The following is a 24,998-nucleotide window of genomic DNA, read 5'->3' as shown; positions in this document are numbered from 1 at the left end:
ATCTGCACAGTGTGGAGAGAGACCAAAGCAAGAGGTGGTAACAGTATCACACTCAGGTGGCCAGAGCAGGTACCGGGGCACAAACCAGACTGAGAAGGTGGAACTGCCTGAACTCGGCAAGTGAGGGGGGCACAGTAGAGGCACAAGATAGGAAGATTACCAGACATGACCAAGGTTTGGGACCTGGGAGGAGGAGGGGGAGGGGAGCAGTTCACAGGTTGCAGTAAGAGTCAGGAGGAAGAGCTGGTTTGAGAGAAAAGCTGGAACCGCAGTCTGTAACTCAGGACAAGAGAGAGACAAAGAGCTGTAAAGTGATAAAGTCTGGGAGGAGGTGAAACTGGAGAGAACGATGGAGTGGAGCGAGAAGCAGCTATGTCCGTGAAAGCCCATTTTCAAAGACAGGCGGCCACCCAAACAAGATGTGATAATTATCACTATCATTAACAGCTGCACGGTCCAAGCGGCCTTGGGCAGGGAGGAGGGCTGACGCCCCACCACGCATCCGCTACAGCTGGGAGGAGGGCGCAGGCGCTTCCACTTGTTGCAGACAACAGCGGGGTCCTCCAGGCCACGCGGGGTCCCGCCGGCCGGCCGCGCTGCTCCCTGAGTCCGACGAGGCTTTAATCATTCACCTGCTGGTTATGGGTCGCGGCTCCCAGGGCCCTAGCTCCATCCCCCGTCCAAGCGACCGGAGAAGGCTGGGCGTCCCGCTTCCTTCCTGCTCTGCCGCTCCTCTGCATGCGGGGACCCCTATGCCGACGCACTCACCCGCTCCTACGCAGCGCTTCCCGACGCCCCCCGCGACCCTCCCACCCAGACCCCCGGGACTCCGTTCCTGCGGCTCACAGGAAACTTTGTTCCCCCCCCCCCCATTGCCTTGTACCTCCTGGTAGGATGTGGAGAGCTCCTGCCGGATCATGGCACTGACCAGAGCTAAGGCACACCTAATCCGGCTAAGCCCAGGAGGAGCAGCGAGGCGAGCACCGCGGCTGCAGCGCCGGGACCTCCGGCTCCGCACGGGGCAACCGGTTCGGAGGAGGGGCGGTCCCGAGACAAGGCGGGGCGGTACTTGGCGCATGCGCCTCGCTCCTGCCGCCGCTGGAGCCGCGAAAGGGTTGCTGGGAAATGTAGTTCTGAGCAAACGGCACCTCTGCACACAAGGAGCGGTGAAGTCTGCGCATAACCCAGAGCCAGACTTAACTGTGGGGTGAGACGCACGTGCTCCTTTCAACTCTCACTTCCTCTTTGTTGAAGGGGGAGGGACGGAGAAATGAATGGAAAGTGGAACAAGGGGCCAGGTCAGATGCGTCGTACAGCCTAATCTATAATTGCATGAGGAAGCTTGACCTGGAGGTTTATAACCGCAATAAGTGTCTGAAGAGAGCTTTGTATGTGAAAAGTTCTTTCACTCACATTATGCCCTTGATTCTGCAAGGAGCCCCATAAGGGGGACATTTTTCTCCCTGTTTTACAGACGAAGAAACTGAGGTACCTTGTTTCAGAGCGGAAGGGGAGAGGGCAGTGATCAAGTGAAGATCATTTAGTCCAGGAACAGACTACAGAATCCAAGTTCTTTCCATTATTCCTAGGGCAGACACTGGGAGTGAGGACTTCTAGGTTCTTGTCCTGGCTCCGCCCCTCTCCCGCAGGTCTGATAATGCTCTGAATCCTCCTCTTCACCTTAGAATTCAAGGGCTCACCCTGCCCTGCTGCATAGGGCTTTATGAGAGCCAAAACAGATCTGGCAGCAAAACCCCAAGGCACTGTTCACCACAGCAGAAGTCTCGCATCCTGAATGTTGCAGAGAAATGAGTGTTTGCCCTGTGGCAGGATGGACCTGAGGACCACATCTTCCCCTCTTGCTGCCTGAACAGCTGTCCTGTGCGGCCACCCTGGACTGCCTAGTGGCGAAGCAGATAGAGGTTGCTTATGCCTGGGTGAATGCTGCTCTGTGTCCCCAGCAGCTGCAGCTCTGCCACTCGCTGCACTCAGGCCACTCTGGGCCTCTCTTCCCTCCTCAGCTGCAAGCACAGTAGCACCAACCAGAGTACCATGGACCTCCAGGAGAGCATTAGCAGAGAAAGGCCTCCATCACCTCTCCTGATCACCCTCCCCCAACCCAGGCTCTGCTCCTACACCTTTTAAATGGGACGATATACATAGCACCTAACACATGGTAGAAACTCAACAAACCTTTGTTAAGTTTACGAATGGAACGCTTATTCCAGCCAATACATGTAACGCTTGCTTGTCAAAACGACAACAAACAACTCATTCATTTCCTTACTGTATTAATACAAGTGTGGTTGATAGAACAAGTCACACAATCATAGAATTTTAGAGCTGGAAGGAACCAGAGAAATCTAGTCCAGCCCCATCATTCCTCTGTACTCTTTGCTGATATGAACAAACTGAAAAATTACATGCTCCCATATTTGAAGGAGATACTGACTAATACGATATTCAGCTGGTTTAATACAGTGTGCTGGGTACTGGGACACCAAAATGAATAGGATATTCCAAGGTCCTTGCTCTTGTGGCTCTTCCATGCTGCAGTGGAGAGACAGACCATAAACACATAAATAGAATTTTCTGCACTTGCTGTCCCCAGATCCTGTCCTTCCATTCCCTCAAGCACACACCAATCAGGCTTTCATACTGTCTACTCCATTGAAGTGGTTCTTGTCAAGGTCACAAATGACTTCTGAGTCGTCAAATCCAATGGCTATCTCCCTGTCTTCCTCTTTCTTGACCTGTCAGCTGTGTTTGACTCAGCTGATCACCCCCACCTTGCACAGTTTCCTCCCCTGGCTTCCAGGCCTCCACATACTCTCACATTGCCCCCCACCACTCACTGCTCTATTTCAGTCTCCTTTGCTGGCTTCTCCTCATCTGCTCAACTCTACAGGGTGGCAGTCCCCAAGCTGGATCTTTGATCCCCTTTCTACTCACTCCCTATGGGCTAGTGAAGTGGTCTTCTCTAGATTCATGGCTTGAATTGCCATCTATACCCTAAATATTCCTGTTATGGATTGAATGGTGTCGCCCCAAAAGATATGTTGAAGTCCTAACCCCTGGCACCTCACAGTGTGACCTTATTTGGAAATAGGATTGTTGTGAATGTAATTAGTTAAGATGAGGTCATACTAAAAGGTGATTCCTTCCTCTATTACGACTCATGTCCTCACAAAAAGATGGAAGATGTGAAGATAGACACACAAGGGAGAACGAACGCCCTGTGATAACAGAAGGTGTATCACTTACAGTGATGCAGCTGTAAGTCAAGGTAGCTTTAATCATTCACTTGCTGGTTACAGATCATGGCTCAGAAGGCCAGGTTTCATCCTTGGCCAAGCAATGGGCAGCATCTCAAGGCTCACCAGCCACCACCAGAAGCTAGGAAGAGGCAAGGAAGCATTCTACCCAGAGTCTTGGAAGGAGCATGACCCTGCCGACACCTTGCTTTTGGACTTCTAGCCTCCAGAACTGTGAGGGAATAAATTCTGTTATTTTAAGCAGTCTAGTTTGTGGTACTTTGGTATGGCAGTCCTAGGAAATGAACACAATTCCCAAGTGTATGCAAATGAATAATTCCAGTCTCCAGCTCTCCCCTGAGCTCAGACTCACACATCCAACTGCCTAGGCAGTTTCTCCACTGGATGTCCAGCCGACAGCAGCCGAGGGTAGCTACTAACAGCATGAACCTGGCAAGAAACTGCTTGGTTCTATGTCTTGGCTCTGCCACTTAAACACTTTGTGGTCTTGGGAGCTTTATTTAATCTCTCTGTGCCTCAGTTACCTTATATGTAAAATGGGAATATTACTACCTATTCATAGGGTTCCAAGAGGATTAACTGAGTCATTAGATATAAATTACTTGGAACAACACCCAGCACATTGTAAATGGTATATTAGTGTTAGTGGTTATTGCGAGGTTCAAAAGGAACTATTGGTATTCCTATCCCAAATCTGCTCCCTCCCAGTCTTTCTTACTGTAATAAACTCCATCGTCCCATTTGCTCTGGCCAAAACTCTGCAGTCATCCTCGGTTCCTCCCTTTCTTGTATAACCCTTATCTAAATCAGCAAATCCTGCTGGCTCTGCTTTCAACATTTATTCAGAATCTGACCATATTTCACCACCTCCACCATCACCACCCTAGTACAAGCCACCAGCATTTCTCCTGGACTATTTTCAGTAGCCTCCTAGCTGGTCTCTGCTTCCACCTTTACCATTCTACGATCTCTTCCAACATAGCAGCCAAGGAGAGGCTGCTAAACAAAGTCAGGTCACGCCACTCCTCTGCTCCAATCCCACCAAAGCCAGCCAAAGTCCTCACAGTGGCCCAGATGGCCCCATAGGATCTGTCCTGCAGCCCCCATCTTTCCTATTACTCCTCCCCTCACTCGCTCATCTTCAGCATGCTGAGCCTAAGAGCCTTTGCACTGGCCATTCCCTGTCCCTGGAATGCTCTTATCCTGATATCTATATGACTCACTTCCTCACCTCCTTCAGTCTTTTCCCAAATATCACCTTATCAGTGAAGCCTCCTCTGAGCACCCTGTTAAAACAGCAAACCCCAATGCCAGCACATCCCCCTACCCTGCTTTATTTTTCTCCTTAGCATGAACTACCTTCTGACTTTCGTTTATTTTCAGTCTCCCTCCACTAGAACGTAAGCTCCACGAAGGTGGGGTTCATATGTGTTTTATTCATTGCTGTATCCCAGTGCCTGACATATATTGGTACTCAAATAGTCATTGAATAAATAAACAAACAAAATAATTTCACATAGTGATAAGACCTCTAAAGAAAATGTAAAAGGATGTGTGATAGGGAGTGATAGGGCAGCTGTGAGGGGAAGCGCAGATTTATCTCATGAGAGCCAAGAGAGGCTTCGTGATGGTAATGACGTGTGACCTGAGACCTGAATGACAGAAGGGGCCAGCACATGAAAACCTGCACCCCAAGCAGAGGGCACCAGTACAGTACAATGACCCAGGCTGGAACCCAAGCAGAAGGCGGTGTGGCGGGAGGGGACAGAAGGAACGCCACATAGGAGGCAGAGTCAGAGGGCTAGGCAGAGGCCACATCATGGAGTCTGGGTTGTACTGGTCCTGGGCTTGTCTGCTATGGTCCAGTCTTCACCTCTCAGCTCTGGGTTGTGGGGACTAACCCTGAGGGTTGGGTTTTCACTGGGCTCAGTCCAGAGGAGGCACTGCTGGAACATTAGAGGGGGTCAGGGCAAGGGAGAAGCCAGGGGTTTTCTTTCCCTTGCTCTCTTCCTGACAGCATCCCCTCCACGGCTCCAGCCCCTGCTGCAAAGGCTTTTTGTAGTTCTAGCTTCAGCACAGACTCATAATAACACCACCTCCTCCTTTCCACTGGCGAATGTCACAATCTTCCTGCTTTTGTTAATCTCTGGGTTGTTTTGTTCAGCCTCTTCAATCACCTGTGTAACCAACTCCCTGCATTACAGCCATTGTGTTTTACTTAGAACACTTTCTATTTTCCTTGCAGGTGACTGACTGATTCTTTTGGAAAAATGAATCTAGTAGAAAGGCAATCAGGGATGCCTGGAGAAATCCAAGACAGTATGAGCATGCTATTAAATTACAGACTTATACTCAGCATCTCAAGGAGGAGGAAGCTAGATCTGATCAGTAGAAATTATAGGGAGCATTTTTTGGCATAAAGGAGTTCCTAACAAATAGAACAGTAGAGAGAGAAAGGGCTCATGCAGGGAAGCAGCACCCTGTTGCCAGGGATGTTATGGAACATGATGCATTAGGAAGGGGATGATATTCTATTCAATGGTTAGAAGGGCCTATTCTACCCTGAAGATCCTGTGACACAGAGTGACATAGATACTGCACGCCACAACTTACCCAGCCTTTCACATCCGGTATCATTTTTAGTTTCAACACAATCATGTCAACAGGCAGGCCAGTCTGTTACTAATGTGGAAATTGAGATTCAGGGGGCCTGTGGACAGACCCTGTTTAGGTCGCTCTGCACAGGAAGGCTATTCTGTTAAATAAGTGAATATATGAAAACATGGTGCAGTCACTCAGCGGGGTGTCACCTGGTGGTTAGAGCAGACTGGGTCACAGGGCTCTGCCACCTACTTGTGTCTACTTAAGGCCTCTGCACTTCTGTTTCATCATCTGTAAAATGGGCCATAATAATAGTTCTTACTTCATAGAGTTCTAGTGAGGGTGAAATGAGTTAATACACGTAAAAGCTCTGAACCAGTGCATGGCACACGGTGAGCCCTGCATTCGTCTCCTTTGCCAGTTCTACCCACCACGAAATGTTGGCAAGTCCCAAGAACTCAGTCCTTGGTCCTCTCCTCCTCCTTAATCACATGTATTTCCTTGACAAGTTCATTCATTCCGTGTCTTTAAATACTGTCTATGTGCCAATGACTCCAGAATTTATCTCTCTAGCGGGGGATACTTCCCCCAATTCCAGACTCAGAGCCAACGGTCAATTTGATACTTTCGCTTAGACATCTAAGTGTTCTCCAGCTAAACAAGCCTGATCTTGATCTTCTCCCCCAAACCTGCTCCTCCTCCCATCTCTCCTTATCTCAGTAAAGTGGCAACTGCATCCTTCCGGTTGCCCAGGCCCAAACCCTCAGGGTCATCCTTGACTCCTCCCTGCCTCTCAGACCCCAAGTCTCAACGGTCAGCACATCCTGTGAGCCACACCTCCAAAACCTACGGAGATCCACCCACTTCTCCCCTTAGCGAGCACCCTGTCCAAGCCACTGTCACCTCTTGCCAGGATTCTTCCTCCCTGCGTACGTCTATTCTCAACACAATAACCGGAATCATTCATTAACATTTTAACTCATTCATTCCTTTGTTCCATTCACTTACTGTAATAGCCAAAGTCTTTTAAAAATAAGCTGTGAGGCCCCAAGAAATCTGTCCCCCTCCTGCCCCTTTACCCCCTTACCTCCCGGACCTCATCTACCCCTCTCCCCTCCTTGCTGTGCCTTCCACAAGCAGGGCACTCGCCCTCCGCAGCATTTGTGCCCTCGCCTTTCCCTTCCCAGGGATCGCTCTCCCCTGCAGACCACCTCCCTCAGCTCCTGTAGATTTTTATACAAATACCACCTTCTCCGTGGGGCCTTCCCTGGCCAGCCAATTGAAAATTGCAACCCCCTCCCCGCAATGCTCCCTCTCTCTTTGCCCTGCTTTATTTTTCTCCCTAGTTAGCATTCGTGACCATCTAACAAACTACTTATGCATCTTACTTCTTGTCTATCTCCCGCATAGAATGTGAGCTCCCTGTGGGCGTGGCTCTGTCTCGTTCAGCGACGTGTCCCCCCATGGAGGCCCTCAAAGAGTATGTGCTGAGTAAAGCCATGAAGGAAGGCTTGCACAAATGTCACCTGTTATTATTTCAGTGCATATCTGTGCCATCCCCTACCCTTTGCAAAAACCCCCTTGGGAACCCGAAATTTAAACACAACTGGGAAGAAAAAAAATATATCAGCCCAAAGCGCAAGTGAATTAATACAGTGGAGGTGCTAGTTTATAAATATACCTTCCCAGGTGCTGGAATGTTGGGCTGTGTCATCTACGTATCTATCTGATCAAGGAGCTACTGCAACCTACGTCGTTCTTTTGTTCAACTTTCAGTCGGCAGTTCGGAGTCTCAGGAGTGTTGGGTGGAAATTCTAGTTCAAGCTTCCAGCGGCGCGACCCCGGCGCACTCCCGCTCCCGGCGCTCGGGGCCGCGGGCGCGCGCGGGGCGGGGTTGCGCGCTGCTGGCGGGAGCGCGCGGGCTCCGCCGCCCAGGCCGCCGTGGTCCTGCTCTGCGCGCTGACCATGGCCGGCCCCGCGCCGGGGCGGAGGCTGTGGCCGCTGGCCGCGCTGGCCCTGGCCCTGGCGCTGGCCCCGGAGCTGCCCGCCGTCCAGGCCGGGCAGACGCCGCGCCCCGCCGAGCGAGGCCCCCCAGTGCGGCTCTTCACCGAGGAGGAGCTGGCCCGCTTCGGCGGGGAGGAGGTACGGGGGAGAAGCGGGCCGAGGGACCCGGGGCCCATCCGCCCTCGCGGTGAGGGCGGCCGGGACCCGGAGGCCGCCGTAGTCGGGGAAGGCCCCCGGGGAGGCGCGGGCCGAGGCAGGCTCCCCCACCGGGAGCCCCGGCTCGGAGCTGGGCGCCAGGCCTGCCGGGCCTCCTCTCTCCAGGCCCCGATGGCCGCCCAGGGATAAGGGGGAGTCCTCAGCAATCGGGGCGCCCTGCTTGCCCCTCTCCACCAAGCCTGGACACCCCACCCCGCGCTTCCTCCTCGATTCCTGAGCTGCTCCCTTGAGATGCATTTTGGCTGGTGGTCTGTAAGGAACGTCAGAACAGTTTTGTGTTTCATGATGGCATCAGCTCGGGGGATGCCTACACTCTGGGGAGTGGCAGGAGAGGGAGGGAGGGAAGCGAAGCCTGCTCCCTGGGTTAGACGGGAATTGGGGTGGGAGGGCCCAGGCACGGGTCCGCTTTCCCTACACTGTGTGTTCCTGCCCCTGTATCCCAGGCCTCCTCTGCAGCCCGCTCCTCAACCCAGCTTTGAGTGCCTGTGCGCTCTGAGCTGATCAGGAGCAGCGGGGGAGTTCCCAGGGGGTGATCAGAGCTGAGACAGATCCCCCCAACACACCCACATTAGTCAGTACTCTGGAACCTCACAATCCGCTGTCCACTGGGCTTGCTGTGGCCCAGTGTGATGGCTGCGGAGTGTGGGAACCATATGTTGCACATGAGGAGGGTCACAGGGGGACCGCTATTAGATCTGGAAGGGGGAGGGCACAGTTTGGTGGGGAAATCATGGCACCATAGCATTTCAGAGTTACAGAAATCAACTTCCTGCTTTTACACATGAGGAAACTGAGGCATGCCACCATTTAATGGTAGAACGAGGAAGGGACTCAATGTTCTCTTGTACAAGTCCTCTGGCTTGGGCTCCCTACCCCCTAAGTTAACTAGCCTTAGACCAGGTTTGCAAAGAGGACCCAGAAATCTGGCCTTTAGGCAGCAGTGCTAGTTGGGGATCATTGTCAAGGTTGGTTGGAAGCTTGAGGTGATAAGAACACAGAGGGAGGAATACAGGGATGTGATAGATGTTAAGGGACGCCATCTTTTGGGGTGCCGGGGAACCAGATGGTACAGGGTCAGGGAATCTGTGTACGAAAGAGTTAAGTTATCAGCCTGCTCTCCTTAGAAAGGCCTGCTGGGAAGAGTGGCTCTTGGCTGGTGTCTGGATTTCCAGGGTGTCCCACGCTTCCCTACCCGATAAGGGTGGCTCAGTCTGGGCTCTTTGTACAGACAGTATGTTTCTGTTGGACACTGCCGGGCAGAGACGGCCTACATGTCCAGGGCCCAGTAAAAACTTTGGGCTCTGAGTCTCTGATGGGCTTCCCTGGGCAGAAAATGGCACACATGTTGCTGCATTTTGTTGCTGGGGGAGCAGTGTGCCTGCCCTGTGTGACCCTCACGGGAGGGAGAGAGCATAAGGAAGTCTGCACACAGATTCCCCCAGACCGCCTGTGTCCTTTTCCCTCATGACCCTGCTGTGTCTCCTCACTCATGGCTATAATAAATCCTACTGTGAGGACAACTACGTGCTGAGTTCTCTGAGCCCTTCTAGTGGATCTCCAAACATGGGGGTGATCTTAAAACCCCCAGTGCAGAACCCAAGGGGAGAGAGGTCAAAGTGGAGGGTACCTGCAGCAACCGTGCCAGGGGTTGCGGGATGAGGACTGAGACAAGATCTTGGGTTTTTTATGCTGATATTATTGATACTTAACTGAGGGAAGGAGAAAGGAAGATTGAAATGGAAACAGGTTAAGGAAAGAATATTTTGGGTATGGGGCCCAGAGAAAAGAAAAGAGTAAGGGAGGAGGGGGCAGTTGGAATTGGTTTGTGTGATCATGGGGGCTGGCGTGGCAAGTCTAAATTCCGTAGGGCAGGCTGTCGGAAGGGCAGGCCTGGGCAGGACCTGATGCTACAGCCCACCGGTGGAATTCCTTCTTCCTCAGAGAATCCTCGATTCTGTTCTTAAGGCCTTTCCACTGATGCAATCAGACCCACCCAGATTATTCAGGATAATCTCCTTTCCATAAAGTTAACTGATTGTAGATATTAATCACATCTACAAAATACCTTCACAGCAACACCTCAGATAAGTGTTTGGTTGAATAACTGGATACTGTAGCCTATCCAAATTGACACATGAAACTGATTATCATAATGACTATAATAAGAGTTCCTACTCTATATAGGGATTTTGTGAGAATTAAATGAGATGGTGATATGCAAAATGCTTAGCATAGACCTGGTAGAATGTTAGCACAGTAAACCTGAATAATACTAGCTGCTATTATTTTTATTAGCTTATTATTAAAGATATAAGCAAGAGGTGGTATAACAGGCCCACAATCCTTATGCAATTCAGAAATCGAATAAGCTCTAAAAACCAGGATTTTTTTTTGTGTGTGTTTTTTTTACTAAGTCATTTGACAGCAAAACCTGACCTGATCTGAACTCCTTTGGTGAAGGAACTTGGTTGGAGCTGACACAAGTCTATTTATAGTCTTCATTTATCCTACTTAGTGTGAGTATTCATGTTCACGTTTTACTGTGGAAATATCAGTATAGTTGATTATGGGGTGCTGCCTTGGACCCCTTGTAGGTGTTATGGTATGTGCTCCCTAACATCTTTCTAAAATCTAACAAATTCTGAATTCCAAACACAGCCCACCCCCAAGAGTTTCTGCTATGGGATTGTGGACCTGTGTAACAAGTCTTTCTTGTAACACCTAGCAATGAATGTCTTATTTCTGTTGGGTTGTCGGAAAAGTCAGGGCGTATTTTTTTCTATGTTTTTGGTTGCAAAAATGCGTCATGACTTTTCCGACAACCCAATACTATAACCTTTTTGGATGCGAGCCACGGCAGACCCACCTGTCCCGGTCCCACGTTCCGCTGTGCAGTTTGTGGTGAGAGCTGGGGCACCCATGCAGGGAGCTGCATAATGTCTCCAGTGCCATCTTCAGATTGCAAATTGTGGAAGACGGGGGTTGTGGCCGCTGTGCCTCTCCCAGAGCCATACTGTGTTCTGGATCTACTGCACGAGCCCCTGACCCAGCCTCCTCCTTTGGGGCCTTGTAGGTCCTCAGAGTGATCCACAGCGCGGCTCCTTAAATCACTCACACACAGGAGTATGAAAATAGCTATACTTGGGCCTCTGGAATAAATGAGTCCTCTTGGAATATCCGCTGAAAATCCAGCTTCCGTGAAACCTGGTCCATCCTCCCAGAATGTGCCTGTGCTCAGTCACCAGCTCTCCTTGGCATGTGTGCTAAGAGGGGGCGGGGCTACATGTGTTTGCCCCTTTTCTAAAACTTAACGATAGTGAAGGGTAGGAGTATACTTCCTCCAAAAGGATCCTTCTGGACAGACATAAAGAATATACAGACAGTGAAGGCTGCTGGATAGAGGTAGGTGAATACAGAGGTGAAAGCAACCTCTCTAATTACACAGTAGAAGGGCGGCTCATAGACAAAATAAAATATATTTTGCATCCTACCCCAGTATACACACACAACATTGAAACAAAAGCCTTGTGAAGTTCCACAAAACAGTGCTTGTTCTACTATGTGTGATGCACTCGGATGCTTTCTATTTTCTGTTTTAAACTTTTTTTCCTGTTTCATTTGTTAAAAATCTGTTGGTAAATCACTAAATTCATTTCACGACCCACTGGTAGGTTACCAATGCCAACCGCAGTTAGAAAAACACGACCCTTGGAAGGCCCGGCCAGTTCTATAGAACATCCACCATAGTTTCCTTCTTTTCCAAGAAGAGTCGCCGGCAAGGAACTTCTCTGCTCTGTCCCTGGCCCCTGGTGCAGGGTCTGAGGGTGTGAAAGCTCAGGGGCGCCTGCAGACGGCTGGGCCCGCCTTCATGCCTGCACCCCGGCTCCAGGCCTCGCTCTCCCATCTGTGGAAGAAGCCCTCCTTCCTCTGCCCCGCTGCTCGTGTAGCCCCGTGTCATGGCAGCGTGCGTGACGCTCCACTGGCCCTGCTTGACCACAGTCAGGGAGGGAGCCCGGAGAGTAAGCCAGCCCAAGACCCAGAGGAAAGAGAAACACTTGGTCTCGTTTCTGCAGGCAGCTCCCTGATTCCCTTCCACCAGGGTAACTCTTACCCACTCCCTGTGTCTTTCCTCATGGCCCTGGGTCTTTTGGATGAATTTCCCAGGACACACTCACCCTACCCTGGTCACAGGCAAGTCCTCGTGCTGTCCTCGTGCTGTGTGCCCTCTGGTGGGGCAGGCCAGAGAGTGGGCTGAGCCTGGGGCTCCTAGGTTCCAGGTTCCAGATCCTGCCCTCCTAATTAGCTCTGTGACTCTGGGCAAGTTTCATCGTCTCCCCGGGCCTGGAAAGCCACATCTGCAAAACGAAGGTGGTAGATAATCTTCAAGGCCCCTTCTAGTTTTAATGTAAAATTCCTCCAGAGCCCTTATCAGTCACTTGAGAAGTATATTTCTTTCTCTCTTAACTTTAGGAAAATCTCCTTCTACTTGGTTATCTGATTCCTCTTCGATCTTATAATTGTCAAAACTTAGAGGAGGAAAAGGAAAACTAACATTTATTTCCCTATACTGCTAAGTGCTTTATATCTCTTGCCTTGGTTAAGAGATATTACAGAGGAGGAAACTGAGGCACAGAGAAGTAAAGTAATTTACCCAAGGCAACACAGCTCATAAGTGATGGCCCCAAAACCCACACCTGTTTGACTTAAAAACGTATGCGAGGACCACAACAACATGGTGTGGTCTCTTGGAAAAAGACAGACCTCGTGCTCTTATTTTGGATCTGCTGTGGGGATAAAAAGGATACCTGATGTGTCCTTCCAGGGGGATGAGGGGATGGGGGACCATGGTGTGAAGCTGGTGCTGAGCATGTGTGTCTGGATCGTGTCTCTTTGGACATTTCTATTCTGGAGTCTGCATTTATGATCCCAAGGCTTCCACCTGCCTTCCGTCTTCTCAGTTGCCATCTCTGGGTCCTGAGAACCCATGCCTGCAGGCTCTGCTTTCAGGGGACAGCCATCTCCATGTGATAAGCACTCAGCCCCCGGAGCACACTTGGCATGAAACCGATAGGCCATTTCTCCGGAATGTCTATGGAGCAGGAATGCCTCCAAAGACGCTCAACATTCCTTCCTCCCGCTTGGCTATGACGTCCTCTTAGCACTGACACCTTCAACGTGTAGCTTCACGAGGAGATACATATTTAACTTGAAGAAATGGAGAGTGTTACTGATAAGAAGCGTGTTTTTATATCTTATGCATGTGAACGTCATGTTGATATGCCTCTTTGCATACAGAAAAGAAATAAACATCCAAGAAAAAGCAACAGAACGGAAACCATGACAACCTGCCCTGAGTAGAATTATAACTGTAATATATTTTTAAATTGATATAAATATATAACGCCACTTGATAAACCATCAAAGTGGAGGAACAAATAGCCACAGTGAAGGAAAGGCAGTAAATCAACCCAAAGGAAAATGCAGTCTGCTGGCTGGTTAAGTCACATCCTGTGAAATAAGATGAAAGGGAGCAAGTCTCCACCGAGATGACCAAGTGCTGGGGACTATCTGTAGGAGCTAATTAGGGAATAATAACAACCAGCCATTTACTGGGCCTCTATGCTATACCTGCTTTGAGTTCACGTCCACTATTTCCCTCAGCGTTCCTGCCAGGGAGGGCAGGTGTTAGCCCCATATGATGGTTAGAGAAACCGAGGCCTAAGAAGTTATGGGACAGTGAGATATGTTTCTGTGGCCTAGTTGCTTAACTTCTCTGAGCCCCAGTTCCTCTGTCTGTTAAATGTGGTCATGAAAACACTGACCTTAAGCTCTATGAGTACGAGAGCCCTAAGGCCCACCCAGAGAAGGTCAAGCAGCATATTCTTGGAGATCGTGAAATTCTTCTTCACTCAGCTCAGCTGTAATTCCTACCCTCAACCCGGCCCATGAGCCACCTGGCTGGTGTCCCTCTACCCCTGATGGGGTTGAGACAAAGGAAAGACGAGGTCCTGGGTGTCCTAGAAATGTGCCAGTCACCCCAGCCTGAGCCTGACTTGATGGAAGTTAGAAAATCCACTCCATTTGCTCTTGTGTTATTCTTTTGGGAGCAAATTAGGGTAACATTTTATACCCATGAATAAGGCAAAAAATAAAATATAATACCCATTGTTAGAACTGTGGGGAAAGAGCATTATTTATATTTTTCTAGCACAATAAATCCTTTTTTAAAGGACAAACTGGTAAAATATAAAAAGTGGTTATGTTATTCATATACGTTTGCCCAGGAATTCCACGTATTGAAATAGGCCTCAAGGACATAACTCATCAAATTAGAATGTAACTTGTAGAAAGATATTCTTCATAATGCTGCCATTTATAGTTGTAAGGAACTGGAAACAAGCCAAATAAATATCCAAAACAGAAGAATAGCTAAACAAATGGATACACAATATCACTAATATATAGCTGTTTAAGTGACAGCCATTTTGGTTATTGCAATATTTGGAAATGTTTCCATGAATTAATGATAACCTATAAGAAGCAAAATATAAAATAGATCGTTTATACTGATTACATCCATGTACATACATTGACGAAGATGAAATTTGGGATGATTTAAATAATTCATCGTTTAATAGTCTTTTGAATTTTTATCTGCTCAGAGTTGCTGCAGTTTTGGATTTTTTTTTATTTAAGTAAGGTATTGCCATTGACTTGTTGTGATGCTTTGTAACTTTTCCAAGTTTTTGCCAGTGACTTGTGCAGGTAGGGGCGAGCTCGCTGAGGACTGGCTTATGGAAGGCTGCTTTGGGGCTTCACCCACTGCTCCCTGCACAGCCCAAGGTGGGAAGAGGTTTTCCTCACTTGAGCTGGAAGAGCTGAGCTCTTTGCTTCCTCCTCAGAGCTTCTTCTGCTTTCTAGGAAGATCAGCCCATCTACATGGCGGTGAAGGGAGTGGTGTTTGATGTCACTTCTGGAAAGGGTAAGTCGCTTGGCTTTACGAAGCCTTATTTCTGGGGAGCTGGGCAGCCACTGGGGTAGTGCGGGAAGGGAGGGAACCCTGGGCAAGTTTTTTATCCCCAGATGGGTTAACAATCTTTGTCAGTATTGCACATCATTCTTTTTTCTAATAATGTCATGCTCCTGCTCAAGAGCCTTCATGGCTCCCCATTGGCTATTGACTCAAATCCAAAATTGATGATTTACCCTAATTGAAGCAGTGAGAGGAAAAGGATTACTTAACGAAGAGCTGGATCATAGAACATTATAGAACATATTAATGCCATTTCATGGCTTCCCTATGGTAACTACAGATAACGTCATGGAGGTAGTTCTGTAATGGCTCATTGTTTACCTGATCCCAAACAAAAGATGTTGAACGGAAATAGATTTGGCTTCCACCGACATTTAAGAAGACGGAACATTTTTCTTGTTTACATTTCAAATATTTTCAAGAGATCATTTTCACGATTTTCTTAAACAAACACCTCTAAGCCAAGCATGTGTAAATTATCCCCTATTTTGAATTAGCGGAGCCCCAGCTGGTGGCTGGGGTGGCTTACTGGACTTCACGTCTTCCCCTCTCCTCAGGCCTGGAGCCTTTTGAGGATTGGGTTGGGTCTCGTAAGCCCTGCTCCCTGCCCTGTACAGTCTCCTGGCTGCTTTGTATACTCACCTGCACTCATATCCCCTTCCTTCCTCCCCACTACAGAGTTTTATGGACGAGGAGCCCCCTACAATGCCTTGACCGGGAAGGACTCCACCAGAGGGGTCGCCAAGATGTCCCTAGATCCTGCAGACCTCACCCATGACACTGTGAGCCAGATTATAAGCCTTTGTCAAAATGTCCCACCCGCTCAGCCATGGTGGCCTTTTAAAAAATTTTTTTTAACCTCTGGGCCTTGGCCAAGCTTCCTAACTAGCCTATTTACATGTAGCAGCCAACTATTTTCTTGAAATAGATCTTCTACTGTGCCACTCCTACTCAAAAACCTGCCATGGCTCCCCCTTGCCTACAGAGTCACGTCCAAACTCTTGTGAACTTGTGATCAAACCCAGTGAGCTTCGCGACTTGGCTGCAGCCTGCCTTGGCAGCCCTACCCCTCTTACGGTCTGCACCCACCATCCCCGGCCCCTTACAGACTTGCTGTTAGTCTCTGAGGCCCAGGTCCTAGGCCACTCTCCGTAGCTCAGGGGATGAATGGGTTGAGAGCAGAGCCTCCCCCGTGCTCATATTTCTATGCAGGAGAAAATAGCGTTAACTAAAACCATTTCAGGGTCTATGTAATCCCAACAGAAAGGCTGGCATTCACCCCAGCTGTGCTCAGATGAGTCACACTCTTAAGCCACAGCATTACAGAAACAAGTTAAGAAATTGAGGAGGGGAAGGGTGTATAAATCTATAATGGGAGGAGTGTAGAGAACAGTGGGATTAATGAATGTGACCACATCCCATCCCAGGCAGGGGTTCCTCTGGAGTCTGGAATTCCTATATCAGTTAAACAGCAAAACGTGATGAAACCATTGCACCCCTCCCACATTAGCCCCCCCCCTTCGCCCTCCCCCACACACATATACCCCACAGGGTTGTCTCTTTAAAAGTCAATTATCCATTATTTGGTTTGAGATGTTTTTTTCTCCTGCACTAGGGGTGTGGGAGAGTAAGGCGGGGAGGGTGAGTGGCCAGTGCCGCGCACGATTCACTTATCTCCACCTCCCGTGTTTCTTGGGCTTTTCTCCCCAAGACGGGCCTCACGGCCGAGGAGCTCAGATCTTTGGATGACGTCTTCACCACAGTGTACAAAGCCAAATACCCCATCGTCGGCTACACGGCCCGAAGGATTCTCAACGAGGACGGCAGCCCCAACCTGGACTTCAAGCCTGAAGACCAGCCCCATTTTGACATAAAGGACGAGTTCTGATGTCCCACCTGCAGGAGTGGGTTCTTGGGAGGGTGAGACACGCGGATGTAAAGTCTCCTGCACAGTAGGCTGCCTGAGGGGCCTCCGGTCACACAGATCTGAACGCCGAATACCTGTTGTTGTCCTTGGTCAAGCGTTCTGTCCACCTGGGTATCCTGCGCACACGCCAGCCAGGGTGGTAATACCAGCTGAAGGGGGAGGCCTCCTAGGGGTCAACATTGGCTCTCTGGGCGGGGAATTATGCATGCCCTTTATTTCTTCCTTATACTTTCTGTACTTGCCAAATTTCCTACTGTGACCATGTTTGCTTTAGAATAAGCACAAAAATAAATGTATTTTCACAAAAGAAGAGTTCTTTCACACGTGCGCATTCCATGGAGCCTCTCATCAGCACCCCTTGTAAGAGGCAGCCTGGGCTGCCCTTTTGGAGTCCTGCTGTCTCCTCCGCCGGGCAGCAGGGGGCGCCCTCGAGCTGTGGCAGAGGTGGGGAGCATTAGGTGCCGGGGTGGGGAAAGGGAAAGGGAGATATTAAAGAGACTGGCTGTACACCACAACCGGGAGAGAGCGACTGCGTGAACTGGCCTGGCCTGGGGCTCATCCCAAGGACGATGAAGGACACGCAACACGCTGTCAGATCACATTTCATAAGGAAATCCCTTGTGAGGGGATTTTTCCCTCTAAGGGACAATTGGCAACGTCTGGAAATATTTTTTAATTTTAATCCTACGACTGTAGGATGTTACTGGTATCTAGCGTCCAGGGATGTTCAACATCCTACAATACACAGGACAGCCCCCCTCACAAGGAATTATCTGGTCCAAAGTGTCAGTTGTGCTGAGATTGAGAAACCCGGAATGAGACTCATCTTGGAGATTTTACAGTGGAGATGAATTCCTTTGACATAAAACTCTGTCTTTTATTGAAATAAATAGCACCCACCCCCAAAAGAGAATCTGTACATTAAGCAGCGGAATCTCCTAGGGTGATTGTTCAGAATGCTGATTCCTGGGTCCCAGGTATTTCTAGAACATGGCCCAAGGACTGCATGTTTAATGACCTCCCAGGAGACTGTGATACAGATGGGCTCGGGTGTACTTTGAGAAATGCCACCTTAGGCCTTACCAGTCACCGGAGGGAGAGCTTTCTGAGGACCACGTGTGACCTCCACTTGACTCTTTCGTGTGTCCACACTAGAGAGTCTAATGGTGAACCTCCGAGTCCTGCTCAAGAGGCTGAGAGCCTGATGATCATCCAAGAGTAATGGGCCTGGGACTTACCAGACCAGACCCTGGCCTGTAATTCAGGAAGTCCACAAGGCCGCGGTGGTCTGTACTGGGACATTTTGCCCCCAAACAAATGATGCACAAAGGGTTATAAGTCCTCAGAACACCCGAGAGTTGACTTGTTTTACTTATGTGCCACTTCTCGCGTCACCAAGTAATGGGTGGACTAGGATTCCACTCTAGAGTCCCATCTCCGCAGCGTGGGCAACGTCTCCAAATTCAGGTCCTGGCAACCGTTTTCCCCCACTTCCCTGTCCTCCCCTTTCTCCCATCAAAGCACAGTTTTCCCTCAGGGCCCCAGGCTCACCCCCGCCCCAGTTCTGCTTCATTCCCTGCCCTGCACCACAAGCGCCACCTCCTACACCCCAGCAAGCGTCTTCTCTGAATAAGAAGCTCTCCCTGGGAGATTCCAGGTCAGCCTTTGCCAGGACAGCACGCAAAAACCTGAGCAGGCCTGAGCGGGCTCCACAGGGTGGGTACAGCTCAGGGCACGGGGACACAGGCTGGCCTGGGGACTCGCTTCATTGTGCATCTGAGATGCAGGACCAAAGAAGGAAACACACAGAACCCTGGAGCCCAAAGCCTGCGGCCTGCCTGCCCTGCTCCCATGTCCGCTTGGCATGTTCTCTGCTTTAAAGGCTTCCATATCCTCCGTACAAGACAGCTTAGACACACCTCTGCCAGGAAGCCTTCCTGGCCTCTGGGGTCCCCTGTGGCTTAGCACTCACTTGCTTTGCTGTAATTGCCTATGTCTGAGCCTGTCTCCCCCAAACAGGATAGCCTTGGAGGCCCAGCTCAGACACTCATTGAGGGTCGCCAACCTTTCCAAACTTTCTGGGTTTTGCACTGAAAGTCCTGCATCCCAGGAAACCCCTCAGTCCTGAGCAAACCTGAGGGGCTGAACTGCAGCAGCCCCTGAGGCAAGGCCCCCTCCCAGCGTAGGGGCTGCAGGCAGAGTGGGGAGGCCATGCGCCACCTTGGAATAAAAAAGGAAAAAAGCGGGGCCGGCTGAGTGGCTCAGTTGGTTAAGAGCTCGCTCAAGAGTTTGAGCTCTGAGCAACAGAGGTTCGAGTCTAGCCCGAGCTGAGCAGCCGCTGAGCTGCCAACAGGTGGCAGGATGGCTCAGCTAAAAATAAATAAATAAAAAAGGAAAAAAGCTGCGATGATTATGATTCTTTACCCAGGAGAAGAGAAGGCTGAAGGAAAGGCGGTGGGAGAGTGGAAGAACCCAACCCCCACACAAGGTCACGGTCAACCTCTCCCAGGGGTGGGAGCTCACTGCCTGATCCACAGTAGGTGCGCAGGGCGTTGGTGTGTTTGGTGCGTTGTTGATACTGGTGAGATTTGTGAAGTCCTTCCCCAGATTCAAGCTCCTCCTGAGAGGTGCGGCCCCTCCAGCCTCCCTTAGGGGAAGCAGAGTGCCTCCTGCTTCATATCCCCTGCTCCCCAAGCTTGCAAGTGCACACCACCTTCCCCCCTGCAGGTGTCACGGAGCCAGCTCCGTGCCGTCACAGGGAAGAAGGGGCTTAATGGCAGGAAACAAGGCCAGGAGCACAGAGCCCGGTACCTATCTGGAGTATAAGACTATTAAAGATTGAATGTCCCAGGGAAGTGAGAGGCAGAGCTGACTGGCTGCAGAAGGGCAGGGCAGAGGGGGCCGACTGGCAACCCAGGTCCTCAAGGTGGGGTCATTGAGGACATGTGGCCCAGGTCCCAGCCTGATCCCATACAGAAGACCCCCAGACTCAGACACCTCATGTCCTTCTTCAGGTACCTGCTGCAGAGGATCTCTTCACCACATCCTTAGCTTCCAGGAGAATAAATAAGGGTCTGAATAGAGCAACCTCACCCTCTGCATTGGCTTCCTTCAAATATCTGCTTCTCAAAGACCCAGTCTCCAAAAGGCATGGCCTGCCAGGGCCTTGTCGGCTCCTGAGATGCTTGGCATTCGGCCAAAGCTGGGTATCCATGCTCAGGGCCCAGTTCCTGCAAGGCAGTGGCTGCCTGGCCCCAGGCTCTCCCCAGGGATCCCTGTGATCTCCAGAGGTCACCTGCAGGGCCCAGAAAACACAGCTGGCCCTGCTCTCAACGATGGTGGCTTCCAGGGCATAAAGCCTTAGCTCAAAGAAGCCTGAAACTACACAGGCTTTTCCAGAGAGGTGAGGCAGGCTGCCCCACTGTGTGGGGAAACTGACCAACCAGGCAGAGGTTGGCCCTACAGGCCTCTGCCCAGGACACCAAATCACCGGATGTATTCATTGCCTGGAGAATTACTTAATACTCAATGTGTTGCTCATCTTTTACGCTCCATCCCACAGCCTGTCAGCCCAGCACATGTGGTGCAATGCCAGGGCCAGATTCAGCTTTCTTCCCTGGGCTCCTGTGCCAAGCGAGCTGCTCTAAGCCATCTGGGGCTTTCCCAATTGACAAGGAGCTAACATCCCAGGACCAACCTCCACCAACAGGGGCTGGAGCTAGCAGACCAATCCCACACCCTGAGGCTCAGTCTACGGGTTCCTGAGGCTCTCAGGTGATGCTGAGCCCCAGCTGCACACACGGTAACCAGCTCATAACGCACCCCTGAACTGGCCCAGCCTCCTCCGTTTCTTCTTCCCAGTGCCCTACCGCTGTCCCCATGCTTCAGTTCCCGATGCGCATCCCTGCACCCAAGCCCCTACCCCAACCTCCGCTTTGGAGAAAGCCCAGGTAATGACGCAAGTTTACTTCCTCAGTAACTGTACTCGGTGACGGCGAGCAGTACCCCAGCTCCCCTGGTGGGATCTCCCTCCCACAGCTCAGACTCCCCGGCTTCCCAGATGTCCTGAAGAGTCTCCCTGAGTCCCAAAGGCAACGGGGAAACCTGCCCCTCTCCCCCAGCGCACTGCCTGCACTGCAGTCTTCCTGCCAGAGTCCTGATAACACGTGTGCCTGAGTGTACCCACCATCGTACAGCTTATGTCCCCCCCCTACACACACACACACTCCCCCCGATAGTTTGGGCCCCTGCCCAGCTGTCACTTCCCCTGGGGTTGGGCCCTATCCCCACTGCAGAAGTTAAGTGACTTCAGTTCCAGGAGGTGCCTTACCCACAGTCTCCCCTGGGCCCTTGCACATGCTGTTCCCTCTGCCTGGAATGCTCTCCCCCGTTGCCCACACCACCTGTGAAACCTTGCCTTGGCTTAGATATCACCTCACCAAGGAAGCTTTCCTGGACCCCTCCCTGCCAAGATGGTGCCCAGCACTCCTCTGTGGCAGCACCAGTCCCACTGCCTTATAATTATATCTTAATTTGTCTATCTTCCCGCCAGGCTAGGATGCACTCGCCCTGTTCTCAGCTGTGCCTCCACCACCCAGCACGATGCCCAGCACCTCCCGTGTGGGATACAATGAGTGAGTGAGTGAGTGAATGGATTGCTGCTCCCACGCCCTCTCCTTGGAGGCATTCTCCCACTCAGGGATGTAGGTCAAATCCCAGCCCTCACCCTGGGGCATCACGACAGCTCCCACCCTCCGGCTAAGGTCCCCAGCTGAGTCCACTGAGCATCGCTTTCAGGATCATTCCTGAACTGACCGCACCTGAACCTTTCTGCAGCCTTGTCATGGGGGGAAACGTATAAAAATAGGAAGTGGTTCCCCTGGCAACCACCACAGCAGATGGTCACCAGCATAGACAGTCTCAGAAAGCCTTGAGGTTTGGAGGAAAGGAAACCCCGCCCCAGCTGATAATGATTCCACCTGGGCCCAGCGGGGGGCTCTCTAAGCTGCCTCTCCTCTCATGGCTTCCTGGGGACCAGCTGTTCTGAGGCCTGCCCAGACTATGTGTCCCTGTCATCCCCTGCATTGCTACCCCTTGTCCCATCCTGTGGGGTCGCTGAGATCCTCCTGTAGCCGCCATCCTTCCTGTCCAGGGCCTCGCTTCAGAGGCTGCCAGCCGGAGACTCAGTCTTGCTGCCAGAGGCCTATTATCAGGTGTGCCATTGTGCCGAGCCTGTCCCAGGCCTCAGCTGGACTGTCTGGGCCTTTGCCCAGGTCTTCAGTGCCCCTGGCTCCGGACCTTTCCCTCCCGATCAGCCAGGCCCACAGCCTTGTCCTTGCCAACCCTCCCCCACGGCTCAGTCTAGGCCCTGCCTGAGGCCCTGCTCCTGTCACCACCCCAGTTCCCCTCTAGGATGAGTGGAGGGCTGGGGGCTCCCATAAATGGAGGTTCTGTGGGCCTCTGAGGAGTGGGAGTCCCAACAGAGGGTGCTGGGAGAGGAGAACTGAAAAGCATTGCCGAAGGGAGAAGCCACAATGAACTGCAGACCATCTGAGGAAAACCGGGCTCTTAGAACCAAGAGAAGAAAAAACCAGCAGCCGAGAGGCAAACGTCGGAGGCAGAGCCTGGAGTGTGGCCTTCAGGTGTCAGACAGTGGAAGCCCAAGGTCTCTAGAGGGGGTTGGTGGGTGTGGCCCTATTTGGAGCTGGCCCTGGTCACTCATGCTTTTCGCTGTCTTCTGTTCGTGAGTGAGACTTTGGCTTCGCTCTCATCCCCACATCCTGGGGGATTGAGTTTGCTGTATCCTCTTGGCTGTGGGCACTTCTGCGGGCAAGCCCACCCTGTGCTCACCCCTGCCCCCTGAGCCCCGCGTCCTGCCTCCTCTCCCCACTCTTCCCGTTAGTAGGTGTTGCTGAGGCCCAGAGGGCCCCTTGTCCACATCCACGGCTGTGTCGAGGACGATTATAATCTCCATTGAGCTAGGCATGAGCCACGTGCAGGCACTCAGTATTTGCTCCTTCATTTGATCCTCTGCAAGGAGGTACTAACATTTTGCAGATGACAAACTGGGTCTCAGGAAGGATAAGTAACTTGCCAGGGAGACCACACCTCTGGCAATGAACAGGTCCGAGATCTGGGATCCAGCGCAAGTCTTACTTCATCCTGTGTCCTTTCCAGTCTGCCTCATGCCCGGAGAGCCAGCCCGCTAGGGGAAGCCCACCCCAGGGCAGGTGGAATTAGGACGCAGCGTCAGCCAGAGGGAGGCGGTGTGATCCAGACCCATCTGTGTGAGTTCACAGCCTGATGGTGGCAGCTGCAAAACACCCCGAAGACAGGAGAGGCTTACAATGGCTGCCGGGCCAGTGCTGCCCACCTAGATGACAGCTGACAGTGGCTAGGGGCTGCTTGGGCCCATCTCCCCCAAATTCCTGGTGCTACTGCCGAGGGCCCACAGGTTAGGATTTGACCTCAGCACTGAGCAATCTTTCACCACCTGGATCCCTGAAGTACATCTGTTGCCTTCCTGTCTGAGCTCTCTCACTTCCCCTTAACCATCAGCCATAACCCTTTCTCCCACCAGTCCCTCAAAACTCAATTTGTTTCCTTTCCACAATTTACTAATTACACCAGATTTCCCATAGTCATCCACTAACCAACCAAGTGCATGCTGCATGCCTACTAAGTATCCAGCACTGTGCTAGGTTTTGGAGGTGGGGTGGGGTGAGAGGAAGGAGCCAGGAAAATAAACACGGAAAAACAAATGCAAGAACTGTCCCTGCCCTTAAGGATTCCCAAGGAGGAGGGCAGTGGGCTGAGTTGCAAAGTGGTTTCCCCAGGACCAAGAGCTGATGACCTGCAGGGTCCCCAGCCACAGGGGCATGAGGGTGCTGAAGGGTGTTGGGGTTTTCATGGAAACTTCTGACGGGTTCCAGCCCACCAGCAACCACTTGCATGGGGTGATAGTGCCCCCTGGTGGTTGGTGCATGGAACTCTCCAGCAGCTGTTTAGTAAAGCCCAGAGGATTAAGCTCCCCTAAGAACTTCTATTTTTGGTTCCCAATAGTTCCATAATGAAATGCTAACAGGAGCTGCCAGAGGGCTTCTGAAAGGACCCAAAAGCTGCACTGCTGAACTCCCACGTCCTCCAGTTCTCTGGACTCCAAGGGTCGAATCCACTCTTTGGTCTCAGGTGCAGTTCTATCTTCCACATGGTTTGATGAAAGGGTCCCGGGGCAGTGGCCACATGTTCTCTTCGCCAAGCTCCAAGAATGGCCTCAGGGGGAAGGCTGTGCGCACAGTCAGAGTGACGTGTTGGAAAGAACACTGGATCCAGGATCAGGAGGCTTGGATGCGCGCCCCACGTCAGCCACTAACTCGTGGTGAGATAATAATTACAATAATAGCTACATTTATTCAGTATTTACTCTGAGTCAGGCATTACACCAAGAGCTTTACTTACATTGTTGACTTTGATCCGCATAACAAACCTCTGAGGTCGGGATGGTTATTATTTCCATTTTACAGGTGAGAAATCGAGGCACAGACAGGTTAAGTAACTTCCCCAGTTCACACGGAGCCGGGACGGAAGCTTGAGTTTCTGGAGCCTCGCTATGGCCACATTGAATTGTGGACCTCAAAGGATCAGAAACTAGGGGTAGGGCCCACAAACTGGTGTTTCTAAAGGTTCCCCAGGGGACTGTGCTGTGCAGCCATCTTTGGATGGCTCTAGTATTCAATGCGGGTGATGCCTTCTGAGGGTCAGGAGGTGAAGCTGTGACGAGGGAGAGCCTGGGGTAGGTCCTAGTCCACATTGGTGCGCAGGACCACAGTGCAGCAGAAACACCAGGGAGGGCAGACACTTCTCCTGCCTGCCGTCCTGGAAATGGTTTGTAGGTGAGGAGAGAGCAAGTGCCTTCCACAACATTCTTCTCAGAGTTTGTTAC

General features: G+C 51.2%; 2 protein-coding genes across 4 annotated transcripts in view; one reads left to right on the top strand and one right to left on the bottom strand.

Moving 5' to 3' along the window:
• Positions 1–24,998, bottom strand: part of PACC1 (proton activated chloride channel 1) — an 88,824-nt gene that overhangs the window by 34,082 nt on the left and 29,744 nt on the right. The window contains exon 1 of one of the 3 annotated variants that reach the window (XM_019635516.1): positions 7,558–7,676. The exons of 1 other annotated variant lie outside the window; for it this stretch is intronic. In XM_019635516.1, the coding sequence (XP_019491061.1) occupies positions 7,558–7,590 (33 nt within the window). In that variant the 5' untranslated portion in view covers positions 7,591–7,676. Of the gene's footprint in view, positions 1–883; positions 1,082–7,557; positions 7,677–24,998 lie in introns of those variants that run through there. One more of the 3 variants, XM_019635515.1, reaches the window with a different exon arrangement.
• NENF (neudesin neurotrophic factor) lies at positions 7,761–17,366 on the top strand. Its single transcript, XM_019635519.1, has 4 exons — positions 7,761–8,018; positions 15,018–15,078; positions 15,808–15,911; positions 16,841–17,366. Exons 1-4 carry the CDS (start codon positions 7,842–7,844, stop codon positions 17,015–17,017), a joined length of 519 nt encoding a protein of 172 aa, XP_019491064.1. The 5' UTR covers positions 7,761–7,841; the 3' UTR covers positions 17,018–17,366.

Source organism: Hipposideros armiger, unplaced genomic scaffold (genome assembly GCF_001890085.2).
Source record: "Hipposideros armiger isolate ML-2016 unplaced genomic scaffold, ASM189008v1 scaffold_22, whole genome shotgun sequence".
Taxonomy (NCBI): Eukaryota; Metazoa; Chordata; class Mammalia; order Chiroptera; family Hipposideridae; genus Hipposideros; species Hipposideros armiger.
Note: the sequence above shows the minus strand (reverse complement) of the source record. Positions and strands in the feature narration are given on the sequence as shown.